The sequence below is a fragment of the Hyperolius riggenbachi genome, chromosome 3, assembly GCF_040937935.1.
Source record: "Hyperolius riggenbachi isolate aHypRig1 chromosome 3, aHypRig1.pri, whole genome shotgun sequence".
In the NCBI taxonomy this organism is placed as follows: domain Eukaryota; kingdom Metazoa; phylum Chordata; class Amphibia; order Anura; family Hyperoliidae; genus Hyperolius; species Hyperolius riggenbachi.
In genome coordinates, this window is record NC_090648.1 from 8,216,714 (window position 1) to 8,242,121 (window position 25,408).

The 25,408-nt window shown below is 51.3% G+C and overlaps 1 protein-coding gene across 1 annotated transcript in view; it reads left to right on the forward strand.

Annotated features, from left to right (window-relative positions):
• LOC137561142 (C-type lectin domain family 10 member A-like) overlaps positions 1-25,408 on the forward strand; it is a 102,104-nt gene that overhangs the window by 32,448 nt on the left and 44,248 nt on the right. The window contains exon 9 of the mRNA XM_068272404.1: positions 113-154. Coding sequence (XP_068128505.1) covers positions 113-154 — 42 coding nt within the window. The remainder of the gene's footprint in view (positions 1-112; positions 155-25,408) is intronic.

Below are 25,408 nucleotides of genomic sequence, written 5' to 3' on the forward strand. Positions count from 1 at the left end.
CAGCCCCCCTAACGGCCTGATAACCTTACACCTGACCTCACACTGGACCACGTCAGGCTTTTTACATCATGACACAATCATCTCGTATGTTGTTTTCTCTCTCTCCCACCAGATAAGACTATTACAGATGAAATCAAACAACTGAAGGGCAGTGGTGAGTAAGTGAACCCGCACGTCTCCCGTTATCAATCCATACATCCCCAGCCAATTATTTTATGTAAAAGCTGTCTTTCACAGTGGAGCCAACGCATCATATATTTTCTTCTCTCCCATCGCTTCACATCTCATTCAAGTCACTGGGATCACATTTGACTTGCTTTGTGATTATTTTTAATCTATTTTTTTCTAATTTGTGCAGCAGTCTGCAATTTTTTTTGCGTGGGTCGTGAACAGATAATTTGCAGCGAGACCCGTTGACTTTAATGGCAGGGCAAATTTCTGAAATCTTCAGGGCATCTCTGCAGCAACAATTTCTTTGAAGCACATCCGAGATGAAAAACTAACTATAGCAAGTATCGTATTTTTCAGACTATAAGACTCAGACTATTTCGCCTCCAAAAGTGGGGGGGAAAGTAAGTGCGTCTTATAGTCCGAATACTACATATTCGGACCTGCGCCTCAATCCCTGTGTCTGCCAGTGAGTTAGCCCTGCATCTCATCCCTGTGTTACCCATGTCCTCTGTGTCCCCTATCTCTCCTTTCCCTATTATCCTCGATGTCCTCTTCCTCCATCCTGTGTCCGCCAGTGTGATACATACTTGTAGCTGGGCTGTGTTCCCATGTCCTCCATCATTTATTCCCCAATTGTGATGTCCTTCTCCTCTATCCCCGTGTCCTCCATCATTTATTCCCCCGATCACGATGTCCTTCTCCTCCTACATACCCATGTCCGCCACCGTTTTAGACACAAACTTTCAGCCACACAGCTCCCTCCATTAAGGAGTCGCCGCTCAGCTTTGCCAATCTATGAGCCAATCAGGCGGGGGGTCGCTGCCCCAGACCGCCAATCACATTGCTTAAAGTTTCCTGGTCCAATCAAACCAGGGATGGTCGTAGTCAGCCAACTTCACTACGCTGGAACTACACGTATTTTTGCGCAATTACGCTTTGCCAAACTACGGCTTCAAAATCAAATATTCGCTTTGTATGCATTTCGTACACTACGTGTTAATATACGCAATTACGCAAAGTGCGAAGCGTAGTGTATGCGGATGCTTATGTCATTATGCCGAAAAATTTACTCATGAATTCCTCAATAATTGCTTATACCGGGAACTCTTCTATGCGTACATTCCCCTTTCCAATGTGTAAATTTGTAAGCATACAATCGTACTCGGAAAATTAGACGCGAGTAATGCATTCGTAGTTCGCTACGCAATAAACATATTAACTACGCATAGTGGGTGTAAGCTACGCGTAGCGGTACTTCGCTATGCGTAAATTCGTAAGCGTAGAATTGAAACTTCACCTACGAACTACGATGCGTAGATGCAAACTACGATGCGTAAATTCACATTGGCGTAGTTTCTGCTTATCCCTGAATCAAATAGCACCCGATAGTCCCGAGGGACGGGAGCACAGCCCATCACTGGGGCCAATCACTGCACTCCCTCAGTAGCAGGGAGTGCACCGATTGGCTCCACAGATGGAGCTGTTGTCCCGCCTATAGATCGGCAAAGCTGTGCTCTGACTTTTTAATGGAGTGAGCTGCGTGGCTGAAAGTTTGTATCTTAAAACGCTGGCGGACACGTGGGACGGCGGAGGACATCACCCAGCTATAGAAAGAATAGATCAAAGGAAATAAGAGATGTGGAACACGAAGGACATGGAACAGCTACAAGTATGCATCACATGCACTGGCTGACACGGGGACAGAGGAGGAGGATATTGGCAATAGAAAGCAAATAAGGGATGGGGGACACAGAGGACACGGGAAGAAAGGGATTAAGATGCCCAGCAGATGAGTGACAATAAACATGGTGGACACCAGGGAATACAAGGATTGAGATGCCCTGTTAAAAGTACTGGTGGACATGGGAATGGAGGAGGGGAAGGGACATGAGGGGTAGAGGACACACAAATAGAGATGCAAGGCTGCAAGTATTAACACACTAGAGGACCTGGGAGGGTAGAAGGGACATGAGGGGAAGAGGAGGACACAGAGGTAGAAGACACAGAGAAAAAGAGGAAGGAGGAAAGAGAACACAGAGACACCAGGGGACACAGTAGAATAGAGGACACAGGAGGTTCAAGGAAGACACATAAGACGCCCCTGCACCATAGACGCACCAGGTTTAGTAAATTATTTTTTCCCTGTCCTCTAAACCTTGGTGTGTCTTATAGTCCGGAGCGTCTTATAGTCCAAAAAATATGGCAACTTGTCTATATATCTTATCTAAAGTTTAGATGGTTTACACAGCAAATCTAGCTGCAAACAGCTTCAACAGTTTATGATTTATATTTCTTCCTATGATACAATGAGAGCAGACATGTTCTGCTTGACATCATTACACAGGCAAGCTGATCTGCATCTCCAGCCCTCAGCCTGTGAAAACTCCACTCCCCTCTCCTCCTTCCTCCTCCCCTCTCCGCCACCTTCTGAAATCTCATGCATGCTTCAGCAAAAGCCTCCTCCTCCCCAGGCGAAGCTTTCATGAGCACTTGCAGAATGGAACTCAGAATGCCTAGGCGCTGGAGGAGCTGGGGGCGTGGATACATTCATTTACATGTAGTGTGGTAATAAATAAAATAATAATAATAATAATTAACTGTATGTAATTGGCAGAAAAATGAAAGAAGCAAAATTTTGTCTCGGTTCCACTGTAAACAAGGGAAATAATTAGAGAGAGATGTTTGTAGAACACTGTGGCTTCATCCGCAGTTGGAAGGAGGCATTGAGACTCATAGTTCATGTTAACTCTGAACATGGGGGAGACTCAGACTATCTACAGTTCTTTGTTATCAATTGGGTTGTACATTCTAGTAGAGGGGAGAATCTCCATCTGAAACTATCACAATTGGAAAGCAGATGGATCCTGAGATTAGAAGCTAAAGGCTATGATATTTCTGTGAAAGGTCCGAGGAACGGTGATGTACCTGACTGGCAGTTAGCTTGGATATGTACACATGGGTTAATAGGGGGAGGTTTGTTGATCCATGTGGGTGGCCAGCTGGTTTCCGGCCAGGCGTACTCTTTGGTGAGGACTAGTGTTGGGCGAACAGTGTTCGCCACTGTTCGGGTTCTGCAGAACATCACCCTGTTCGGTTGATGTTCGAGTTCGGCCACATGGCCGAACTAAGAGCGCATGGCCGAACGTTCCCCGAACGTCTGGCTAGCGCTGTGATTGGCGAACGGGTCACGTGGTTTGGACCCGAACGCGCTCTGATTGGCCGAACGGTTCACGTGGTTCGGGCCCAAACGCGCTCTGATTGGCTGAACGGTCACGTGGTTCGGGTAAATAAATACCCGAACCACGTCATATCTCCGCCATTTGTCTGTGGGTTTAGCTTTGGGTAGGCAGGCAGGGTAGTTCTCTCTCCAGCCAGGCTAGCCAGGGTCCCCCCAGTCATTGTGTGTCGCTGCTGGGAACAGTAGTACACCACTCGCTCAGCCACACTATATAGCATTGTGTTTACTGCCACTCTGTGTACACCGCTCACCCAGCACACTATATAGCATTGTGTTTACTGCCTCTGTGTCTGCTGGGAACAGTAGTACACCGCTTGCTCAGCCACACTATATAGCATTGTGTTTACTGCCACTCTGTGTACACCGCTCAGCCACACTATATAGCATTGTGTTTACTGCCACTCTGTGTACACGGCTCAGCCAGACTATATAGCATTGTGTTTACTGCCACTCTGTGTACACGGCTCAGCCAGACTATATAGCATTGTTTACTGCCACTCTGTGTACACGGCTCAGCCACACTATATAGCATTGTGTTTACTGCCACTGTGTGTACACCGCTCAGCCAGACTATATAGCATTGTTTACTGCCACTCTGTGTACACGGCTCAGCCACACTATATAGCATTGTGTTTACTGCCACTCTGTGTACACCGCTCAGCCAGACTATATAGCATTGTTTACTGCCACTCTGTGTACACGGCTCAGCCACACTATATAGCATTGTGTTTACTGCCACTCTGTGTACACCGCTCAGCCAGACTATATAGCATTGTGTTTACTGCCACTCTGTGTACACGGCTCAGCCAGACTATATAGAATTGTTTACTGCCACTCTGTGTACACGGCTCAGCCACACTATATAGCATTGTGTTTACTGCCACTCTGTGTACACCGCTCAGCCAGACTATATAGCATTGTTTACTGCCACTCTGTGTACACGGCTCAGCCACACTATATCGCATTGTGTTTACTGCCACTCTGTGTACACCGCTCAGCCAGACTATATAGCATTGTTTACTGCCACTCTGTGTACACGGCTCAGCCACACTATATAGCATTGTGTTTACTGCCACTCTGTGTACACCGCTCAGCCAGACTATATAGCATTGTGTTTACTGCCACTCTGTGTACACGGCTCAGCCACACTATATAGCATTGTGTTTACTGCCACTCTGTGTACATCGCTCAGCCAGACTATATAGCATTGTGTTTACTGCCACTCTGTGTACACGGCTCAGCCAGACTATATAGCATTGTTTACTGCCACTCTGTGTACACGGCTCAGCCACACTATATAGCATTGTGTTTACTGCCACTCTGTGTCTGCTGGGAACAGTAGTACACCGCTCGCTCAGCCACACTATATAGCATTGTGTTTACTGCCACTCTGTGTACACCGCTCAGCCACACTATATAGCATTGTGTTTACTGCCACTCTGTGTCTGCTGGGAACAGTAGTACACCGCTCGCTCAGCCACACTATATAGCATTGTGTTTACTGCCAATCTGTGTACACCGCTCAGCCACACTATATAGCATTGTGTTTACTGCCACTCTGTGTACACCGCTCAGCCAGACTATATAGCATTGTTTACTGCCACTCTGTGTACACGGCTCAGCCACACTATATAGCATTCTGTTTACTGCCATTCTGTGTACACCGCTCAGCCACACTATATAGCATTGTGTTTACTGCCACTCTGTGTACACGGCTCAGCCACACTATATAGCATTGTGTTTACTGCCACTCTGTGTACACCGCTCAGCCAGACTATATAGCATTGTTTACTGCCACTCTGTGTACACGGCTCAGCCACACTATATCGCATTGTGTTTACTGCCACTCTGTGTACACCGCTCAGCCAGACTATATAGCATTGTTTACTGCCACTCTGTGTACACGGCTCAGCCACACTATATAGCATTGTGTTTACTGCCACTCTGTGTACACCGCTCAGCCAGACTATATAGCATTGTGTTTACTGCCACTCTGTGTACACGGCTCAGCCACACTATATAGCATTGTGTTTACTGCCACTCTGTGTACATCGCTCAGCCAGACTATATAGCATTGTGTTTACTGCCACTCTGTGTACACGGCTCAGCCAGACTATATAGCATTGTTTACTGCCACTCTGTGTACACGGCTCAGCCACACTATATAGCATTGTGTTTACTGCCACTCTGTGTCTGCTGGGAACAGTAGTACACCGCTCGCTCAGCCACACTATATAGCATTGTGTTTACTGCCACTCTGTGTACACCGCTCAGCCACACTATATAGCATTGTGTTTACTGCCACTCTGTGTCTGCTGGGAACAGTAGTACACCGCTCGCTCAGCCACACTATATAGCATTGTGTTTACTGCCAATCTGTGTACACCGCTCAGCCACACTATATAGCATTGTGTTTACTGCCACTCTGTGTACACCGCTCAGCCAGACTATATAGCATTGTTTACTGCCACTCTGTGTACACGGCTCAGCCACACTATATAGCATTCTGTTTACTGCCACTCTGTGTACACCGCTCAGCCACACTATATAGCATTGTGTTTACTGCCACTCTGTGTACACCGCTCAGCCAGACTATATAGCATTGTGTTTACTGCCACTCTGTGTACACAGCTCAGCCAGACTATATAGCATTGTTTACTGCCACTCTGTGTACACGGCTCAGCCACACTATATAGCATTGTGTTTACTGCCACTCTGTGTACACGGCTCAGCCAGACTATATAGCATTGTTTACTGCCACTCTGTGTACATGGCTCAGCCACACTATATAGCATTGTGTTTACTGCCACTCTGTGTACACCGCTCAGCCAGACTATATAGCATTGTTTACTGCCACTCTGTGTACACGGCTCAGCCACACTATATAGCATTGTGTTTACTGCCACTCTGTGTACACCGCTCAGCCAGACTATATAGCATTGTTTACTGCCACTCTGTGTACACGGCTCAGCCACACTATATAGCATTGTGTTTACTGCCACTCTGTATACACCGCTCAGCCAGACTATATAGCATTGTGTTTACTGCCACTCTGTGTACACGGCTCAGCCAGACTATATAGAATTGTTTACTGCCACTCTGTGTACACGGCTCAGCCACACTATATAGCATTGTGTTTACTGCCACTCTGTGTACACCGCTCAGCCAGACTATATAGCATTGTTTACTGCCACTCTGTGTACACGGCTCAGCCACACTATATCGCATTGTGTTTACTGCCACTCTGTGTACACCGCTCAGCCAGACTATATAGCATTGTTTACTGCCACTCTGTGTACACGGCTCAACCACACTATATAGCATTGTGTTTACTGCCACTCTGTGTACACCGCTCAGCCAGACTATATAGCATTGTGTTTACTGCCACTCTGTGTACACGGCTCAGCCACACTATATAGCATTGTGTTTACTGCCACTCTGTGTACACCGCTCAGCCAGACTATATAGCATTGTGTTTACTGCCACTCTGTGTACACGGCTCAGCCAGACTATATAGCATTGTTTACTGCCACTCTGTGTACACGGCTCAGCCACACTATATAGCATTGTGTTTACTGCCACTCTGTGTCTGCTGGGAACAGTAGTACACCGCTCGCTCAGCCACACTATATAGCATTGTGTTTACTGCCACTCTGTGTACACTGCTCAGCCACACTATATAGCATTGTGTTTACTGCCACTCTGTGGGCCTGATTCACAAAGCGGTGCTAACAGTTAGCACCCTGGTGAAAAGCCCTTTATCACGCCTAAACTCAGTTTAGGCATGATAAGAAGAAACTCGCGCGAATTTTCCGCGCGCAAAGTTTTGCGCGCGCGCACCCGGCGCTTCGCGCGAAGCTCCCATTAAGCCCTATGGGACTTTGCGCGCGCACTTACGTGCGTACGCGCGTACGCACGGTAGCTTCGCGCGAGTTAGAGCACAAAGCAGTGATAACTTTGCTAGTGCAAAGGTTATCACGCCTAAAGTCTTTTAGGCGTGATAACTGAGTTATCACCGCTTTGTGAATCGAGCCCTGTGTCTGCTGGGAACAGTAGTACACCGCTCGCTCAGCCACACTATATAGCATTGTGTTTACTGCCAATCTGTGTACACCGCTCAGCCACACTATATAGCATTGTGTTTACTGCCACTCTGTGTACACCGCTCAGCCAGACTATATAGCATTGTTTACTGCCACTCTGTGTACACGGCTCAGCCACACTATATAGCATTGTGTTTACTGCCACTCTGTGTACACCGCTCAGCCAGACTATATAGCATTGTGTTTACTGCCACTCTGTGTACACCGCTCAGCCAGACTATATAGCATTGTGTTTACTGCCACTCTGTGTACACGGCTCAGCCAGACTATATAGCATTGTTTACTGCCACTCTGTGTACACGGCTCAGCCACACTATATAGCATTGTGTTTACTGCCACTCTGTGTCTGCTGGGAACAGTAGTACACCGCTCGCTCAGCCACACTATATAGCATTGTGTTTACTGCCACTCTGTGTCTGCTGGGAACAGTAGTACACCGCTCGCTCAGCCACACTATATAGCATTGTGTTTACTGCCACTCTGTGTCTGCTGGGAACAGTAGTACACCGCTCGCTCAGCCACACTATATAGCATTGTGTTTACTGCCACTCTGTGTCTGCTGGGAACAGTAGTACACCGCTCACCCGCCACTGTATAGCATTGTGCTCTGTGTCGCTGCTGGCAATAGTGGTACACCGCTCACCCTCCACTGTATAGCATTTCTGTACTGCTGCCAGTCAGCGTGTACTTTAAGGATAAGTGAAATGATGAAGAAAGAGGGAGGGGCAAGGGAAGAGGTTTTTCCCCTGACGGTTCACGTACAGGCCACAGGGGAGCACCCAAGAAAACCCACTCAATACCGCCCATGTTGTCCAGGACAACAACCCTCACAGATCCAAACGAACAGGACCAGATAATTACTTGGATGACCTCTCAAGCATCCAGCAGTGGGTTAAGCAGCACCAGCACATCACGCACGAGGTCCGAGTCCTCAGCCAGTTACAAGGAGCCAGTGGGCACAAAGCTGACACAACCGGCAGCGACACTACGCACACAACTGCCAGATAACCAGTCCGATTAATTACCTCAGGACACAATGGGGTATTCGCAGGAGCTATTCCCAGGCCAACAAACTTCCACCTTTGAAAGGTCAATGGAGGAACAGCCAGAAATGTTGTGCCCGGATTCACAACCATTAACTGTGGGAGATGCACCGGGCACTGAAATACAAGGCGAGACCGAGGACTTTGAAACCCAAATTCCAGAGCAAGTTGGGCAGGAGGGGTTGCAATTGCAGGAGGTCGTCCGAGAAGCTCTGGAAGACGACGTTGGAGTGAGCTGCACAGAGGTTGTTCTGGGGAGCTCTACTCCACGGCGGCGGCACCCCACAATGACATATGACGAGTTTGAGGAGATGGAAGAGGAGGATATGGACAATGTGGACATAGACCCAGATTTTGTTTGTGAACGAGAACATCGCCGTCGTAGCAGCAGCACAGATGAGTCTGTTGAAGAACCCACTGCTGCACGAGTTCGCCTTGTGCCACAAGGTAGGCGGCGCGCAATTTCAGGCACCACAAGCGTGGAAGTTCAAGTGAGAGGCAAAAGAGGCGCAAACAGAAATCGCCAGCAAGGCAGGTGCTCCAAAGTCTGGGCTTTCTTTGAAGACTGCACTGAGGATGGTACCATGGCGATTTGCAAGGTGTGCAAGACCCGCCTGAGCAGGGGGAAAAGTTTTAGCAACCTCTCCACCACCAGCATGAGCCGCCACATGCTATCCAAACATCCCACTCTGTGGGCAAACGCGGCAGGACAGGGTACCAGCAACACTGCCTCCCTTGGGTTCACCAGACTCACCACCAGACCTGCCTCAGCAGCAGCAGTAGCCCAGCCATTGCGTGGTTCACAACATTCACAAACATCAGACGACGCTGACACTGTCACTTTCCGGACTAGTGCTCTTGAGGTCTCCCAGTGTTCATCAAACACAACAACCAACAGCCCTTCAGTGTGCAGCCCTACGGTTCAGTTGTCTGTCTCGGAGATGTTTGAGCGCAAGAGGAAATTGCCAGCAAATGACCCCCGGGCCGTGGCAGTAACAGCCAGCATAGCCAAGCTTCTGGCCTGCGAAATGCTGCCATATCGAGTGGTGGAGACAAACAGCTTCAAGGGCATGATGTCAGTGGCCATCCCACGTTACGTGGTTCCCAGCCGCTACCACTTTGCGCGCTCTGCAGTGCCTGAGTTGCATGAGCACGTGGTCAGCAAAATAACCCGAAGCTTGAAGAGTGCCGTTGCCTGCAAGGTTCACCTCACCACTGACACCTGGACGAGTGCGTTCGGCCAGGGTCGATACATCTCCCTTACCGCGCACTGGGTGAACCTTGTGGAGCCTGGCAGCGATTCCTCACCTGCTACGGCGCGGGTGTTGCCCACGCCGCAAACAGCTGCACCGCCGTCCCTCCCACTGGATAACAACAGCAGCACCTACCTCTCTGACTCCTTCTTCTCCAACGCATCTCAAAGCTGTACCTCATCCGGAAACGCTAACCCAGCACCAGCAGCAGTAGGATCGTGGAAGCAGTGCAGCACAGCTGTTGGCATGCGTCAGCAAGCGTTGCTGAAGCTGATCTGCCTTGGGGATAAGCAGCACACAGGGGAGGAAATTTGGAGGGGAATAAAGGAACAGACGGATTTGTGGCTGGCACCGCTGGACCTGAAACCGGGCATGGTTGTGTGTGATAATGGGAGTAATCTCATTCGCGCTTTAAGGTTGGCTAAGCTGACACACATCCCTTGCCTGGCGCACGTGATGAACCTAGTAGTTCAGCGGTTCCTGAGGACATACCCAGGCGTGGCCGATCTTCTGTTGAAGGTGCGTCGAGTGGCCAAACATTGTAGAAATTCCAGTACTGCTTCGGGGGCACTCGCCAAGATGCAGGAGCGCTTCAATCTCCCCCACCATCGCTTGCTGTGTGATGTCCCTACGCGCTGGAATTCTACGCTGCACATGCTAGCCCGCTTTTGCGAGCAGAAGAGTGCAGTGGTCCAGTACATGACGGCGCAGTACCGAGGCGCATCCGGCCAGCTGCCAAGCTTCTGTGGATCCGATTGGGCCAACATGTTGGACCTCTGCCAAGTCCTCCAAAATTTTGAGCAATCCACGTTGCTTGTGAGCAGTGACAACTCTTCAGTCAGCATTACCATACCACTGCTGTGTTTACTGAAGAGGTCAATGTTGAAAATCAAGGAAACAGCTGTCATGATGCAACTGGGGGAATCTGAAGGAGAAAACGATCAGCGTGATGGTACCAACATCAGGCCATCCGCCTCAGGAAACGCTGGCCCCAGCAGCTATGACGAAGAAGAGGAGGAGGAACAGCTGGAGTTGGAGCAGGAATTTCCTGCCACCACTGACGAGGGCCAGAGCGGTGCACGTTGGACTTCCACAATTCAGCGCGAATGGTCAGCAGAGCAGACCAGGAAGAAGGTGACGACTATGATGCATCACAACAACTATCACAACGCTCACAAGAGGATGATGAGGATTCTGGTAGGACTCTGGCACACATGGCTCAATTCATGCTAGACTGCATTGAACGCGACCCACGCATTGTGCGCATTCTGGACAACACCAATTACTGGGTTTATACCCTTCTGGATCCACGGTACAAACACAATGTTCCAAAACTGCTTGAAGAAAGAGTCAGGCAGGTCAAAATGGAAGAATACCAGCAGGCCCTTGTGGAGACTTTAGAGAGGAGATTGGCATCCTCCCCCTCCTCTAGCCAGTTGTACGCCGACAGACTGACTTCCGCAAACCCAGGACGACCAGGAGGGCAGCAAACAACACAAGCCGCAGCTAGTGCCCAAAAGGGAATGGTATCGGCAGTGTCCTTGGAGTGGGAACATTTTCTGACACCCATGCAGCAGCAGCCCACTGAACAGCAAGCGTGCAGATCCACCTCCAACACCGATCGCCTGGAGAAGATGGTCAAGGACTACATGTCAGATGGCGTAGCTGTGTCTAACAATCCATCTGCACCCTTCAACTATTGGGTATCGAAGCTAGACACCTGGCACGAACTGGCAATGTACGCAATAGAGGTGCTGGCTTGCCCGGCAGCCAGCGTTATGTCGGAACGCTGTTTCAGTGCTGCCGGAGGCATCGTCACAGATCGGCGTATCCACCTCTCCACAGAAAATGCAGACCGTCTGACTCAAATTAAAATGAATCAATCCTGGATTGGAAACTACTACGCAACACTCCTGGACCCCAACCAAGTAACATGACCAATGAACATCTGGGATGGTTTAGCGTTTCCGGTCCCTGTTTATTGAACCTCTCATCTGTGTTACATTTATGACTGCATGGCGGCAAAAAGCATTGCTGCTATATCCGCACGCTTTTTGTCCTCATGCAAGGCCTGTGTTGTTGTGTCTCAAAAAGCTTGGACTTCTCCTCCTGCGCCTGCTCCTGTTCCATCACGTGTACTGCTGCTGCTGGGTTAGCGTTGCCGGTCCCTGTTTATGGAACCTCTCATCTTTATTACATTTATGACTGCATGGCGGTAAAAAGAATGCTATCCGCTCGCTTCTTGTCCTCATGCAAGGCCTGGGTTGTTGTGTCTCAAAAAGCGTGGCCTTCTCCACCTGCGCCTCCTCCTGTTCCATCACGTGTGCTGCTGCTGCTGCTGGGTTAGCGTTGCCGCTCCCTGTTTATTGAACCTCTCATCTTTATTACATTTATGACTGCATGGCGGTAAAAAGCATGCTATCCGCACGCTTCTTGTCCTCATGCAAGGCCTGGGTTGTTGTGTCTCAAAAAGCGTGGCTTTCTCCTCCTGCGCCTCCTCCTGTTCCATCACGTGTGCTGCTGCTGCTGCTGGGTTAGCGTTGCCGGTCCCTGTTTATTGAACCTCTCATCTGTATTACACTTATGACTGCATGGCGGCAAAAAGCATTGCTATATCCGCACGCTTTTTGTCCTCATGCAAGGCCTGGGTTGTTGTGTCTCAAAAAGCGTGGCCTTCTCCTCCTGCGCCTGCTCCTGTTCCATCACGTGTGCTGCTGCTGCTGGGTTAGCGTTGCCGGTCCCTGTTTATGGAACCTCTCATCTTTATTACATTTATGACTGCATGGCGGTAAAAAGCATGCTATCCGCACGCTTCTTGTCCTCATGCAAGGCCTGGGTTGTTGTGTCTCAAAAAGCTTGGCCTTCTCCTCCTCCGCCTCCTCCTGTTCCATCACGTGTGCTGCTGCTGCTGCTGCTGGGTTAGCGTTGCCGGTCCCTGTTTATGGAACCTCTCATCTTTATTACATTTATGACTGCATGGCGGTAAAAAGCATGCTATCCGCATGCTTCTTGTCCTCATGCAAGGCCTGGGTTGTTGTGTCTCAAAAAGCGTGGCCTTCTCCTCCTGCGCCTCCTCCTGTTCCATCACGTGTGCTGCTGCTGCTGCTGGGTTAGCGTTGCCGGTCCCTGTTTATTGAACCTCTCATCTGTATTACACTTATGACTGCATGGCGGCAAAAAGCATTGCTATATCCGCACGCTTTTTGTCCTCATGCAAGGCCTGGGTTGTTGTGTCTCAAAAAGCGTGGCCTTCTCCTCCTGCGCCTGCTCCTGTTCCATCACGTGTGCTGCTGCTGCTGGGTTAGCGTTGCCGGTCCCTGTTTATGGAACCTCTCATCTTTATTACATTTATGACTGCATGGCGGTAAAAAGCATGCTATCCGCACGCTTCTTGTCCTCATGCAAGGCCTGGGTTGTTGTGTCTCAAAAAGCTTGGCCTTCTCCTCCTCCGCCTCCTCCTGTTCCATCACGTGTGCTGCTGCTGCTGCTGCTGGGTTAGCGTTGCCGGTCCCTGTTTATGGAACCTCTCATCTTTATTACATTTATGACTGCATGGCGGTAAAAAGCATGCTATCCGCATGCTTCTTGTCCTCATGCAAGGCCTGGGTTGTTGTGTCTCAAAAAGCGTGGCCTTCTCCTCCTGCGCCTCCTCCTGTTCCATCACGTGTGCTGCTGCTGCTGCTGGGTTAGCGTTGCCGGTCCCTGTTTATTGAACCTCTCATCTGTATTACACTTATGACTGCATGGCGGCAAAAAGCATTGCTATATCCGCACGCTTTTTGTCCTCATGCAAGGCCTGGGTTGTTGTGTCTCAAAAAGCGTGGCCTTCTCCTCCTGCGCCTGCTCCTGTTCCATCACGTGTGCTGCTGCTGCTGGGTTAGCGTTGCCGGTCCCTGTTTATGGAACCTCTCATCTTTATTACATTTATGACTGCATGGCGGTAAAAAGCATGCTATCCGCACGCTTCTTGTCCTCATGCAAGGCCTGGGTTGTTGTGTCTCAAAAAGCTTGGCCTTCTCCTCCTCCGCCTCCTCCTGTTCCATCACGTGTGCTGCTGCTGCTGCTGCTGGGTTAGCGTTGCCGGTCCCTGTTTATGGAACCTCTCATCTTTATTACATTTATGACTGCATGGCGGTAAAAAGCATGCTATCCGCATGCTTCTTGTCCTCATGCAAGGCCTGGGTTGTTGTGTCTCAAAAAGCGTGGCCTTCTCCTCCTGCGCCTCCTCCTGTTCCATCACGTGTGCTGGTGCTGGGTTAGCGTTACCGGTCCCTTTTCCTGGAACCTCTTCTCTGTATTACACTTATGACTGCATGGCGACAGAAAGCATGTTACCTGTGCAAAGAAACATGACATTTTCCACATTTAAAAGACAGTTTTTCCTTTGAAACTTTACAATCAATTTTCTCAAAAACTATAAGCTCTTTTTCAAATATTTTTTTTCCTCTTGTACCCACTCCCAAGGTGCACATACCCTGCTAATTTGGGGTATGTAGCATGTAAGGAAGCTTTACAAAGCACGAAAGTTCGGGTCCCCATTGACTTCCATTATGTTCGGAGTTCGGCGCGAACACCCGAACATCGCGGCGATGTTCGGCGAACGTTCGCGAACCCGAACATCTAGGTGTTCGCCCAACACTAGTGAGGACTGGGGGGGAGGTATGCTGCTGGGGTGATTGGTTTGATTATGTTTAATATGGTTAGTAGTGTGCTGGACCAATGAATCAAGCTGGATGCCCTCTTTTGTATACACTGGAGAGGTGGTATTTGAAGTCCAATGAGGAGATCTGTGAGTGTGGATTTTGGGATTTATCTTGCCTCTGCTGTCCTTTTTCTCCCTTTTCTTCCTCCTAGCCTGTCATATGTTTTCCTCCTATGTGTATATTACATACTCACAATTGTAGAATGATGATATATTCCTGCTCTCAGATCTATTGATTCTCACAGTATTTCCGGAAGTTCGGTTCACCCCCATAGTGCATCATTAGGCTCAACTTTGACCATCTACATCACAGTCAGCAGGCACATTGTAGCCAATCAGGCTACACTCCCTCCTGGAGCCCCACCCCCCTTATAAAAGGCAGGCAGCTTCAGGCATTGGACTCACTCGTGTGCCTGCAGTAATTAAAGAAGGGACAGCTGCTGCATAGAGGGCTATAGGGAAAGCTTAGTTAGGCTCTTGTAGGCTTGTTAGCTTGCTCCTTGCTGATTCTTATTGCTAAAAAAGCACCCCTCAACAGCTCTTTTGAGAGCTAATGTTGTTCTTGTGATTTTTTTTTTTTGTGTGGCCCACTTGCATTATATACAGCCCTGTCAGTCAGTCGCAGCTGGCCTTTGGCCCCTTGGTGGTAATTACTACTGTGCCAGGTGTACATTATAATACCCATCACTGCATATACCTACCTGTTGTTCACTTCAGTGCACCCACCTACCTACGTGAGCGCACACAGTGTCACTGTGTCACTGTGCCTGTCCGGTACTTGTGTGTGTGTGTGACAGGTGCACATTTGTAATTGCATAATTGTTCACAGTACCTGTGTGACCGCACGCTGTGTAATATACCACTCCAAGCATACCTGTTCGCATACCTGTTAACTGCACCTGTGTGACAGCTGCACATTGTATTGTAATACTAGTCACTGCATACCTTTCACTGCATCTGTGACTGCACATTGTATTATACCTGGCAGTCAGTGCATACCTTTCACTTGAATGGATGACAGACTTGCCCTCCATAACAGATTCTCGTTAAAGGTAGTAAAGTCAATTAGTGTCATATACAGCAGGGCCTCGAAAGTCCTCCTGTATTGTTATTTTTTGTCACTCTCTCTGGACTTGAATGCCATGCCTGCTGCCTTTTTTGGATGTGTGTTCTCAGGCTCCAACTCCGGACCGGAATCGAACCTTGACTCCCCGGCCATACGCTTTCTTTAACAATGGTAGAGAAAGAACCATCGACAGTATGAGCAGCGATGAACCCTTGAACTACTGGGTGTGCAGGCTTGACCTGTGGCCAGAGCTGTCCCAATTTGCCATCCAACTTCTGTCTTGCCCTGCCGCAAGCGTCCTGTCAGAAAGGACCTTCAGTGCAGCTGGAGGCATTGTCAGTGAGAAGAGAAGTCGCCTAAGTAGTGACAGTGTTCAGTACCTCACCTTTATCAAAATGAATGAGGCATGGATCCAGGAGGGCTACTGCCCGCCCAAAGACTAAGTCAGTCCCCACACACAGCATCTCAGTCTGCATGCCATGTGACTGCCTGCCCCAAGACTAAGTCGATCCCCACACAGCATCTCTGCCTGCAGGCAGCTTGACTGACTTCTCTGCCACCACCAACAGACTCCAGGACTCCAGGCGGGTTCCTGAATTTTTAAGGCCGCTAATTTTTCTAGTGCGTGTACATGCCTGCCTAATTTTTCTGGCATTGCAGCTGCAACAACAAAACAAAAGGCATGTACATGTGCCAATTTCCCATTCCCCTTCATGATTGTTACCTTGCCATGGTAAAGGGGCTTGCGTATCACAATAAAGCAATGACTGCCAGCTATATGAGTGTGTCGGGGGGAAGGGGCACACCCAAGATAATAAGGTTGTTGCTTCATTGAGGACAGACTAAATTTGATCAGCTGGACAGTCACTGTTGTTCTGTCATTGAGCTACCTTAGCCCGGCGATCATATGGGCCATGGCCTGCACTCTCGCCATGGTGCGCACCAGTCCAGCACGGCCGTCACTACACAAACAGCTGTTTGCGGTGCGTTACACAGTGAGTTTGGTGTGTCAGTGTGAAGCAGAACTCTAATTACACTACCTGATTGATGTATACACATGTAAGATGTTTTAAAGCACTTTAGGCCTCCAATTTAGCTTGCAATGTGATTTCAGCCCTTAAAACGCTGCTTTGCGTCAAATCCAGATTTTCCCCCGGGACTTTTGGCATCTATCCCACTCATCCATGCAAAAACTCAGATGTTAGACCCCTTGAAACATCTTTTCCATCACTTTTGTGGCCAGCATAAATGTTTCTAGTTTTCAAAGTTCGCCTCCCAATTGAAGTCTATTGCGGTTCGCAAAAGTTCGCAAGTTTGCAAACGTTAGCGGAGGTTCGCGAACCTGGTTCGCAAACTTAAAATTGGGGGTTCGGGACATCTCTATGGATGACTAGTTAACACCAATAATAATAGGCGTACATGGCTTCTCTATAAAGCAGACAGTTTATACAGTACAATTAATAAATATATTGTCCTGAGTGGCTCTTCTCCTATAGAATATTAAAGTAGATAGCTGAGTGAGTGACCTCCTGGTGGGAGCTGGGTGAGTGAACTCCTGGTGGTAGCTGAGTGAGTGACCTCCTGGTGGGAACTGGGTGAGTGAACTCCTGGTGGGAGCTGAGTAAGTGAACTCCTGGTGGTAGCTGAGTGAGTGACCTCCTGGGGGGAGCTGAGTGAGTGAACTCCTGGTGTGAGCTGAGTGAGTGACCTCCTGGTGTGAGCTGAGTGAGTGACCTCCTGGTGGAAGCTGAGTGAGTGAACTCCTGGTATGAGCTGAATGATTGACCTCCTGGTAGGAGCTGAGTGAGTGAACTCCTGGTGTGAGCTGAATGAGTGACCTCCTGGTGTGAGCTGAGTGAGTGACCTGGTGGTAGGTGAGTGAGTGAACTCCTGGTGGTAGCTAAGTGAGTGAATTCCTGGTGGTATCCGAGTGAGTGACCTCCTGGTGTGAGCTGAGTGAGTGAACTCCTGGTGGGAGCTGAGTGAGTGAACTCCTGGTGGGAGCTGAGTGAGTGACCTCCTGGTGTGAGCTGAGTGAGTGGACTCCTGGTGGGAGCTGAGTGAGTGAATTCCTGGTGGGAACTGAGTGAGTGAACTCCTGGTGGTATCTGAGTGAGTGACCTCCTGGTGTGAACTGAGTGAGTGAACTCCTGGTGGGAGCTGAGTGAGTGAACTCCTGGTGGTAGCTGAGTGAGTGAACTCCTGGTGGGAGCTGAGTGAGTGAACTCCTGGTGGGAACTGAGTGAGTGACCTCCTGGTGGGAGCTGGGTGAGTGAACTCCTGGTGGTAGCTGAGTAAGTGACCTCCTGGTGGGAACTGGGTGAGTGAACTCCTGGTGGGAGCTGAGTGAGTGAACTCCTGGTGGGAGCTGAGTGAGTGAACTCCTGGGGGGAGCTGAGTGAGTGAACTCCTGGTGTGAGCTGAGTGAGTGACCTCCTGGTTTGAGCTGAGAGAGTGACCTCCTGGTGGAAGCTGAGTGAGTGAACTCCTGGTATGAGCTGAATGATTGACCTCCTGGTAGGAGCTGAGTGAGTGAACTCCTGGTGTGAGCTGAATGAGTGACCTCCTGGTGTGAGCTGAGTGAGTGACCTGGTGGTAGGTGAGTGAGTGAACTCCTGGTGGTAGCTAAGTGAGTGAATTCCTGGTGGGAACTGAGTGAGAGAACTCCTGGTGGTATCCGAGTGAGTGACCTCCTGGTGTGAGCTGAGTGAGTGAACTCCTGGTGGGAGCTGAGTGAGTGAACTCCTGGTGGGAGCTGAGTGAGTGACCTCCTGGTGGGAGCTGAGTGAGTGGACTCCTGGTGGGAGCTGAGTAAGTGAATTCCTGGCGGGAACTGAGTGAGTGAACTCCTGGTGGTATCTGAGTGAGTGACCTCCTGGTGTGAGCTGAGTGAGTGAACTCCTGGTGGGAGCTGAGTGAGTGAACTCCTGGTGGTAGCTGAGTGAGTGAACTCCTGGTGGGAGCTGAGTGAGTGAACTCCTGGTGGGAGCTGAGTGAGTGACCTCCTGGGGGGAGCTGAGTGAGTGAACTCCTGGTGTGAGCTGAGTGAGTGACCTCCTGGTTGGAGCTGAGTGAGTGACCTCCTGGTGGAAGCTGAGTGAGTGAACTCCTGGTATGAGCTGAATGATTGACCTCCTGGTAGGAGCTGAGTGAGTGAACTCCTGGTGTGAGCTGAATGAGTGACCTCCTGGTGTGAGCTGAGTGAGTGACCTGGTGGTAGGTGAGTGAGTGAACTCCTGGTGGTAGCTAAGTGAGTGAATTCCTGGTGGGAACTGAGTGAGAGAACTCCTGGTGGTATCCGAGTGAGTGACCTCCTGGTGTGAGCTGAGTGAGTGAACTCCTGGTGGGAGCTGAGTGAGTGAACTCCTGGTGGGAGCTGAGTGAGTGACCTCCTGGTGGGAGCTGAGTGAGTGGACTCCTGGTGGGAGCTGAGTGAGTGAATTCCTGGTGGGAACTGAGTGAGTGAACTCCTGGTGGTATCTGAGTGAGTGACCTCCTGGTGTGAGCTGAGTGAGTGAACTCCTGGTGGGAGCTGAGTGAGTGAACTCCTGGTGGTAGCTGAGTGAGTGAACTCCTGGTGGGAGCTGAGTGAGTGAACTCCTGGTGGTAGCTGAGTGAGTGGACTCCTGGTGGGAGCTGAGTGAGTGAACTCCTGGTTGGAGCTGAGTGAGTGAACTCCTGGTGGTATCGAAGTGAGTGAACTCCTGGTGGGAGCTGAGTGAGTGAACTCCTGGTGGGAGCTGAGTGAGTGACATCCTGGTGGGAGCTGAGTGAGTGAACTCCTGGTGGGAGCTGAGTGAGTGAACTCCTGGTGGGAGCTGGGTGAGTGAACTCCTGGTGGGAGCTGAGTGAGTGAACTCCTGGTGGGAGCTGAGTGAGTGAACTCCTGGTGGTAGCTGAGTGAGTGACCTCCTGGTGGTATCTGAGTAAGTGAACTCCTGGTGGGAGCTGGGTGAGTGAACTCCTGGTGGGAGCTGAGTGAGTGGACTCCTGGTGGTATCTGAGTGAGTGAACTCCTGGTGGGAGCTGGGTGAGTGAACTCCTGGTGGGAGCTGAGTGAGTTAACTCCTGGTGGTAGCTGAGTGAGTGAACTCCTGGTGGGAGCTGGGTGAGTGAACTCCTGGTGGGAGCTGAGTGAGTGGACTCCTGGTGGGAGCTGAGTGAGTGGACTCCTGGTGGGAGCTGAGTGAGTGAAATCCTGGAGGGAGCTGAGTGAGTGAACTCCTGGTGGGAGTTGAGTGAGTGACCTCCTGGTGGGAGCTGAGTGAGTGAACTCCTGGTGGGAGCTGAGTGAGTGAACTCCTGGTGGGAGCTGAGTGAGTGGACTCCTGGTGGGAGCTGAGTGAGTGAACTCCTGGTGGGAGCTGAGTGAGTGATTTCCTGGTGGTAGCTGAGTGAGTAACCTCCTGGTGGTATCTGAGTGAGTGAACTCCTGGTGGGAGCTGGGTGAGTGAACTCCTGGTGGGAGCTGAGTGAGTGGGCTCCTGGTGGGAGCTGAGTGAGTGAACTCCTGGTGGGAGCTGGGTGAGTGAACTCCTGGTGGGAGCTGCGTGAGTGAACTCCTGGTGGGAGCTGAGTGAGTGAACTCCTGGTGGTAGCTGAGTGAGTGACCTCCTGGTGGTATCTGAGTGAGTGAACTCCTGGTGGGAGCTGAGTGAGTGGACTCCTGGTGGTATCTGAGTGAGTGAACTCCTGGTGGGAGCTGGGTGAGTGAACTCCTGGTGGGAGCAGAGTGAGTGAACTCCTGGTGGCAGCTGAGTGAGTGAACTCCTGGTGGGAGCTGGGTGAGTGAACTCCTGGTGGGAGCTGAGTGAGTGGACTCCTGGTGGGAGCTGAGTGAGTGGACTCCTGGTGGGAGCTGAGTGAGTGAACTCCTGGAGGGAGCTGAGTGAGTGAACTCCTGGTGGGAGTTGAGTGAGTGACCTCCTGGTGGGAGCTGAGTGAGTGAACTCCTGGTGGGAGCTGAGTGAGTGAACTCCTGGTGGGAGCTGAGTGAGTGAACTCCTGGTGGGAGCTGAGTGAGTGGACTCCTGGTGGGAGCTGAGTGAGTGAACTCCTGGTGGGAGCTGAGTGAGTGAACACCTGGTGGTAGCTGAGTGAGTAACCTCCTGGTGGTATCTGAGTGAGTGAACTCCTGGTGGGAGCTGGGTGAGTGAACTCCTGGTGGGAGCTGAGTGAGTGGGCTCCTGGTGGGAGCTGAGTGAGTGAACTCCTGGTGGGAGCTGAGTGAGTGGGCTCCTGGTGGGAGCTGAGTGAGTGAACTCCTGGTGGGAGCTGAGTGAGTGAACTCCTGGTGGGAGCTGAGTGAGTGGACTCCTGGTGGGAGCTGAGTGAGTGAACTCCTGGTGGGAGCTGAGTGAGTGAACACCTGGTGGTAGCTGAGTGAGTAACCTCCTGGTGGTATCTGAGTGAGTGAACTCCTGGTGGGAGCTGGGTGAGTGAACTCCTGGTGGGAGCTGAGTGAGTGGGCTCCTGGTGGGAGCTGAGTGAGTGAACTCCTGGTGGGAGCTGAGTGAGTGGACTCCTGGTGGGAATTGAGTGAGTGACCTCCTGGTGGGAGCTCAATGAGTGAACTCCTGGTGGGAGCTGAGTGAGTGACCTCCTGGTGGGAGCTCAATGAGTGAACTCCTGGTGGGAGCTGAGTGAGTGACCTCCTGGTGGGAGCTGAGTGAGTTAACTCCTGGTGGAAGCTGAGTGAGTGAAATCCTGGTGGGAGCTGAGTAAGTGAACTCCTGGTGGTATCGAAGTGAGTGGACTCCTGGTGGGAGCTGAGTGAGTGACCTCCTGGTGGGAGCTGAATGAGTGAACTCCTGGTGGGAGCTGAGTGAGTGAACTCCTGGTGGGAGCTCAATGAGTGAACTCCTGGTGGGAGCTGAGTGAGTGAACTCCTGGTGGGAGCTGAGTGAGTGAACTCCTGATGGGAGCTGAGTGAGTGAACTCCTGGTGGGAGCTGAGTGAGTGAACTCCTGGTGGGAGCTGTGTGAGTGAACTCCTGGTGGGAGCTGAGTGAGTGACCTGGTGTGAGCTGAGTGAGTGATCTCCTGGTGGGAGCTGAGTGAGTGAACTCCTGGTGGGAGCTGAGTGAGTGAACTCCTGGTGGGAGTTGTGTGAGTGAACTCCTGGTGGGAGCTGAGTGAGTGAACTCCTGGTGGGAGTTGTGTGAGTGAACTCCTGGTGGGAGCTGAGTGAGTGAACTCCTGGTGGGAGCTGAGTGAGTGGACTCCTGGTGGGAGCTGAGTGAGTGAACTCCTGTTGGGAGCTGAGTGAGTGACCTCCTGGTGGGAGCTGAGTGAGCGAACTCCTGGTGGTAGCTGAGTGAGTGAACTCCTGGTGGTAGCTGAGTGAGTAACCTCCTGGTGGTATCTGAGTAAGTGAACTCCTGGTGGGAGCTGGGTGAGTGAACTCCTGGTGGGAGCTGAGTGAGTGGGCTCCTGGTGGGAGCTGAGTGAGTGAACTCCTGGTGGGAGCTGAGTGAGTGGACTCCTGGTGGGAATTGAGTGAGTGACCTCCTGGTGGGAGCTCAATGAGTGAACTCCTGGTGGGAGCTGAGTGAGTGACCTCCTGGTGGGAGTTTAATGAGTGAACTCCTGGTGGGAGCTGAGTGAGTGACCTCCTGGTGGGAGCTGAGTGAGTTAACTCCTGGTGGAAGCTGAGTGAGTGAAATCCTGGTGGGAGCTGAGTAAGTGAACTCCTGGTGGTATCGAAGTGAGTGGACTCCTGGTGGGAGCTGAGTGAGTGACCTCCTGGTGGGAGCTGAATGAGTGAACTCCTGGTGGGAGCTGAGTGAGTGAACTCCTGGTGGGAGCTCAATGAGTGAACTCCTGGTGGGAGCTGAGTGAGTGAACTCCTGGTGGGAGCTGAGTGAGTGGACTCCTGGTGGGAATTGAGTGAGTGACCTCCTGGTGGGAGCTCAATGAGTGAACTCCTGGTGGGAGCTGAGTGAGTGACCTCCTGGTGGGAGCTCAATGAGTGAACTCCTGGTGGGAGCTGAGTGAGTGACCTCCTGGTGGGAGCTGAGTGAGTTAACTCCTGGTGGAAGCTGAGTGAGTGAAATCCTGGTGGGAGCTGAGTAAGTGAACTCCTGGTGGTATCGAAGTGAGTGGACTCCTGGTGGGAGCTGAGTGAGTGACCTCCTGGTGGGAGCTGAATGAGTGAACTCCTGGTGGGAGCTGAGTGAGTGAACTCCTGGTGGGAGCTCAATGAGTGAACTCCTGGTGGGAGCTGAGTGAGTGAACTCCTGGTGGGAGCTGAGTGAGTGAACTCCTGATGGGAGCTGAGTGAGTGAACTCCTGGTGGGAGCTGAGTGAGTGAACTCCTGGTGGGAGCTGTGTGAGTGAACTCCTGGTGGGAGCTGAGTGAGTTACCTGGTGTGAGCTGAGTGAGTGAACTCCTGGTGGGAGCTGAGTGAGTGAACTCCTGGTGGAAGCTGAGTGAGTGAACTCCTGGTGGGAGCTGAGTGAGTGAACTCCTGGTGGGAGTTGTGTGAGTGAACTCCTGGTGGGAGCTGAGTGAGTGAACTCCTGGTGGGAGTTGTGTGAGTGAACTCCTGGTGGGAGCTGAGTGAGTGAACTCCTGGTGGGAGCTGAGTGAGTGGACTCCTGGTGGGAGCTGAGTGAGTGAACTCCTGGTGGGAGCTGAGTGAGTGACCTCCTGGTGGGAGCTGAGTGAGCGAACTCCTGGTGGTAGCTGAGTGAGTGAACTTCTGGTGGTAGCTGAGTGAGTAACCTCCTGGTGGTATCTGAGTAAGTGAACTCCTGGTGGGAGCTGGGTGAGTGAACTCCTGGTGGGAGCTGAGTGAGTGGGCTCCTGGTGGGAGCTGAGTGAGTGAACTCCTGGTGGGAGCTGAGTGAGTGGACTCTTGGTGGGAATTGAGTGAGTGACCTCCTGGTGGGAGCTCAATGAGTGAACTCCTGGTGGGAGCTGAGTGAGTGACCTCCTGGTGGGAGCTCAATGAGTGAACTCCTGGTGGGAGCTGAGTGAGTGACCTCCTGGTGGGAGCTGAGTGAGTTAACTCCTGGTGGAAGCTGAGTGAGTGAAATCCTGGTGGGAGCTGAGTAAGTGAACTCCTGGTGGTATCGAAGTGAGTGGACTCCTGGTGGGAGCTGAGTGAGTGACCTCCTGGTGGGAGCTGAATGAGTGAACTCCTGGTGGGAGCTGAGTGAGTGAACTCCTGGTGGGAGCTCAATGAGTGAACTCCTGGTGGGAGCTGAGTGAGTGAACTCCTGGTGGGAGCTGAGTGAGTGAACTCCTGATGGGAGCTGAGTGAGTGAACTCCTGGTGGGAGCTGAGTGAGTGAACTCCTGGTGGGAGCTGTGTGAGTGAACTCCTGGTGGGAGCTGAATGAGTGACCTGGTGTGAGCTGAGTGAGTGAACTCCTGGTGGGAGCTGAGTGAGTGAACTCCTGGTGGGAGCTGAGTGAGTGAACTCCTGGTGGGAGCTGAGTGAGTGAACTCCTGGTGGGAGTTGTGTGAGTGAACTCCTGGTGGGAGCTGAGTGAGTGAACTCCTGGTGGGAGTTGTGTGAGTGAACTCCTGGTGGGAGCTGAGTGAGTGAACTCCTGGTGGGAGCTGAGTGAGTGGACTCCTGGTGGGAGCTGAGTGAGTGAACTCCTGGTGGGAGCTGAGTGAGTGACCTCCTGGTGGGAGCTGAGTGAGCGAACTCCTGGTGGTAGCTGAGTGAGTGAACTCCTGGTGGTAGCTGAGTGAGTAACCTCCTGGTGGTATCTGAGTAAGTGAACTCCTGGTGGGAGCTGGGTGAGTGAACTCCTGGTGGGAGCTGAGTGAGTGGGCTCCTGGTGGGAGCTGAGTGAGTGAACTCCTGGTGGGAGCTGAGTGAGTGGACTCCTGGTGGGAATTGAGTGAGTGACCTCCTGGTGGGAGCTCAATGAGTGAACTCCTGGTGGGAGCTGAGTGAGTGACCTCCTGGTGGGAGCTCAATGAGTGAACTCCTGGTGGGAGCTGAGTGAGTGACCTCCTGGTGGGAGCTGAGTGAGTTAACTCCTGGTGGGAGCTGAGTGAGTGAAATCCTGGTGGGAGCTGAGTAAGTGAACTCCTGGTGGTATCGAAGTGAGTGGACTCCTGGTGGGAGCTGAGTTAGTGACCTCCTGGTGGGAGCTGAATGAGTGAACTCCTGGTGGGAGCTGAGTGAGTGAACTCCTGGTGGGAGCTCAATGAGTGAACTCCTGGTGGGAGCTGAGTGAGTGAACTCCTGGTGGGAGCTGAGTGAGTGAACTCCTGATGGGAGCTGAGTGAGTGAACTCCTGGTGGGAGCTGAGTGAGTGAACTCCTGGTGGGAGCTTTGTGAGTGAACTCCTGGTGGGAGCTGAGTGAGTGACCTGGTGTGAGCTGAGTGAGTGAACTCCTGGTGGGAGCTGAGTGACTGAACTCCTGGTGGGAGCTGAGTGAGTGAACTCCTGGTGGGAGCTGAGTGAGTGAACTCCTGGTGGGAGTTGTGTGAGTGAACTCCTGGTGGGAGCTGAGTGAGTGAACTCCTGGTGGGAGTTGTGTGAGTGAACTCCTGGTGGGAGCTGAGTGAGTGAACTCCTGGTGGGAGCTGAGTGAGTGGACTCCTGGTGGGAGCTGAGTGAGTGAACTCCTGGTGGGAGCTGAGTGAGCGAACTCCTGGTGGTATCAAAGTGAGTGAACTCCTGGTGGGAAATGTTGGTAGAGTGGTAGAGGAAACATTATGGGCCATATGCAATTCACTTTTTCACCTGAGTTTTCTCCTAGGTGATATTTTTAAATGTGTCAATAAAATGCCTTTTAAGCCTCCAGCAAGCAGGAAAATACTCAAAATAATTTTGGCAGTACTTTTTACCTTGCTTTTTGGTACT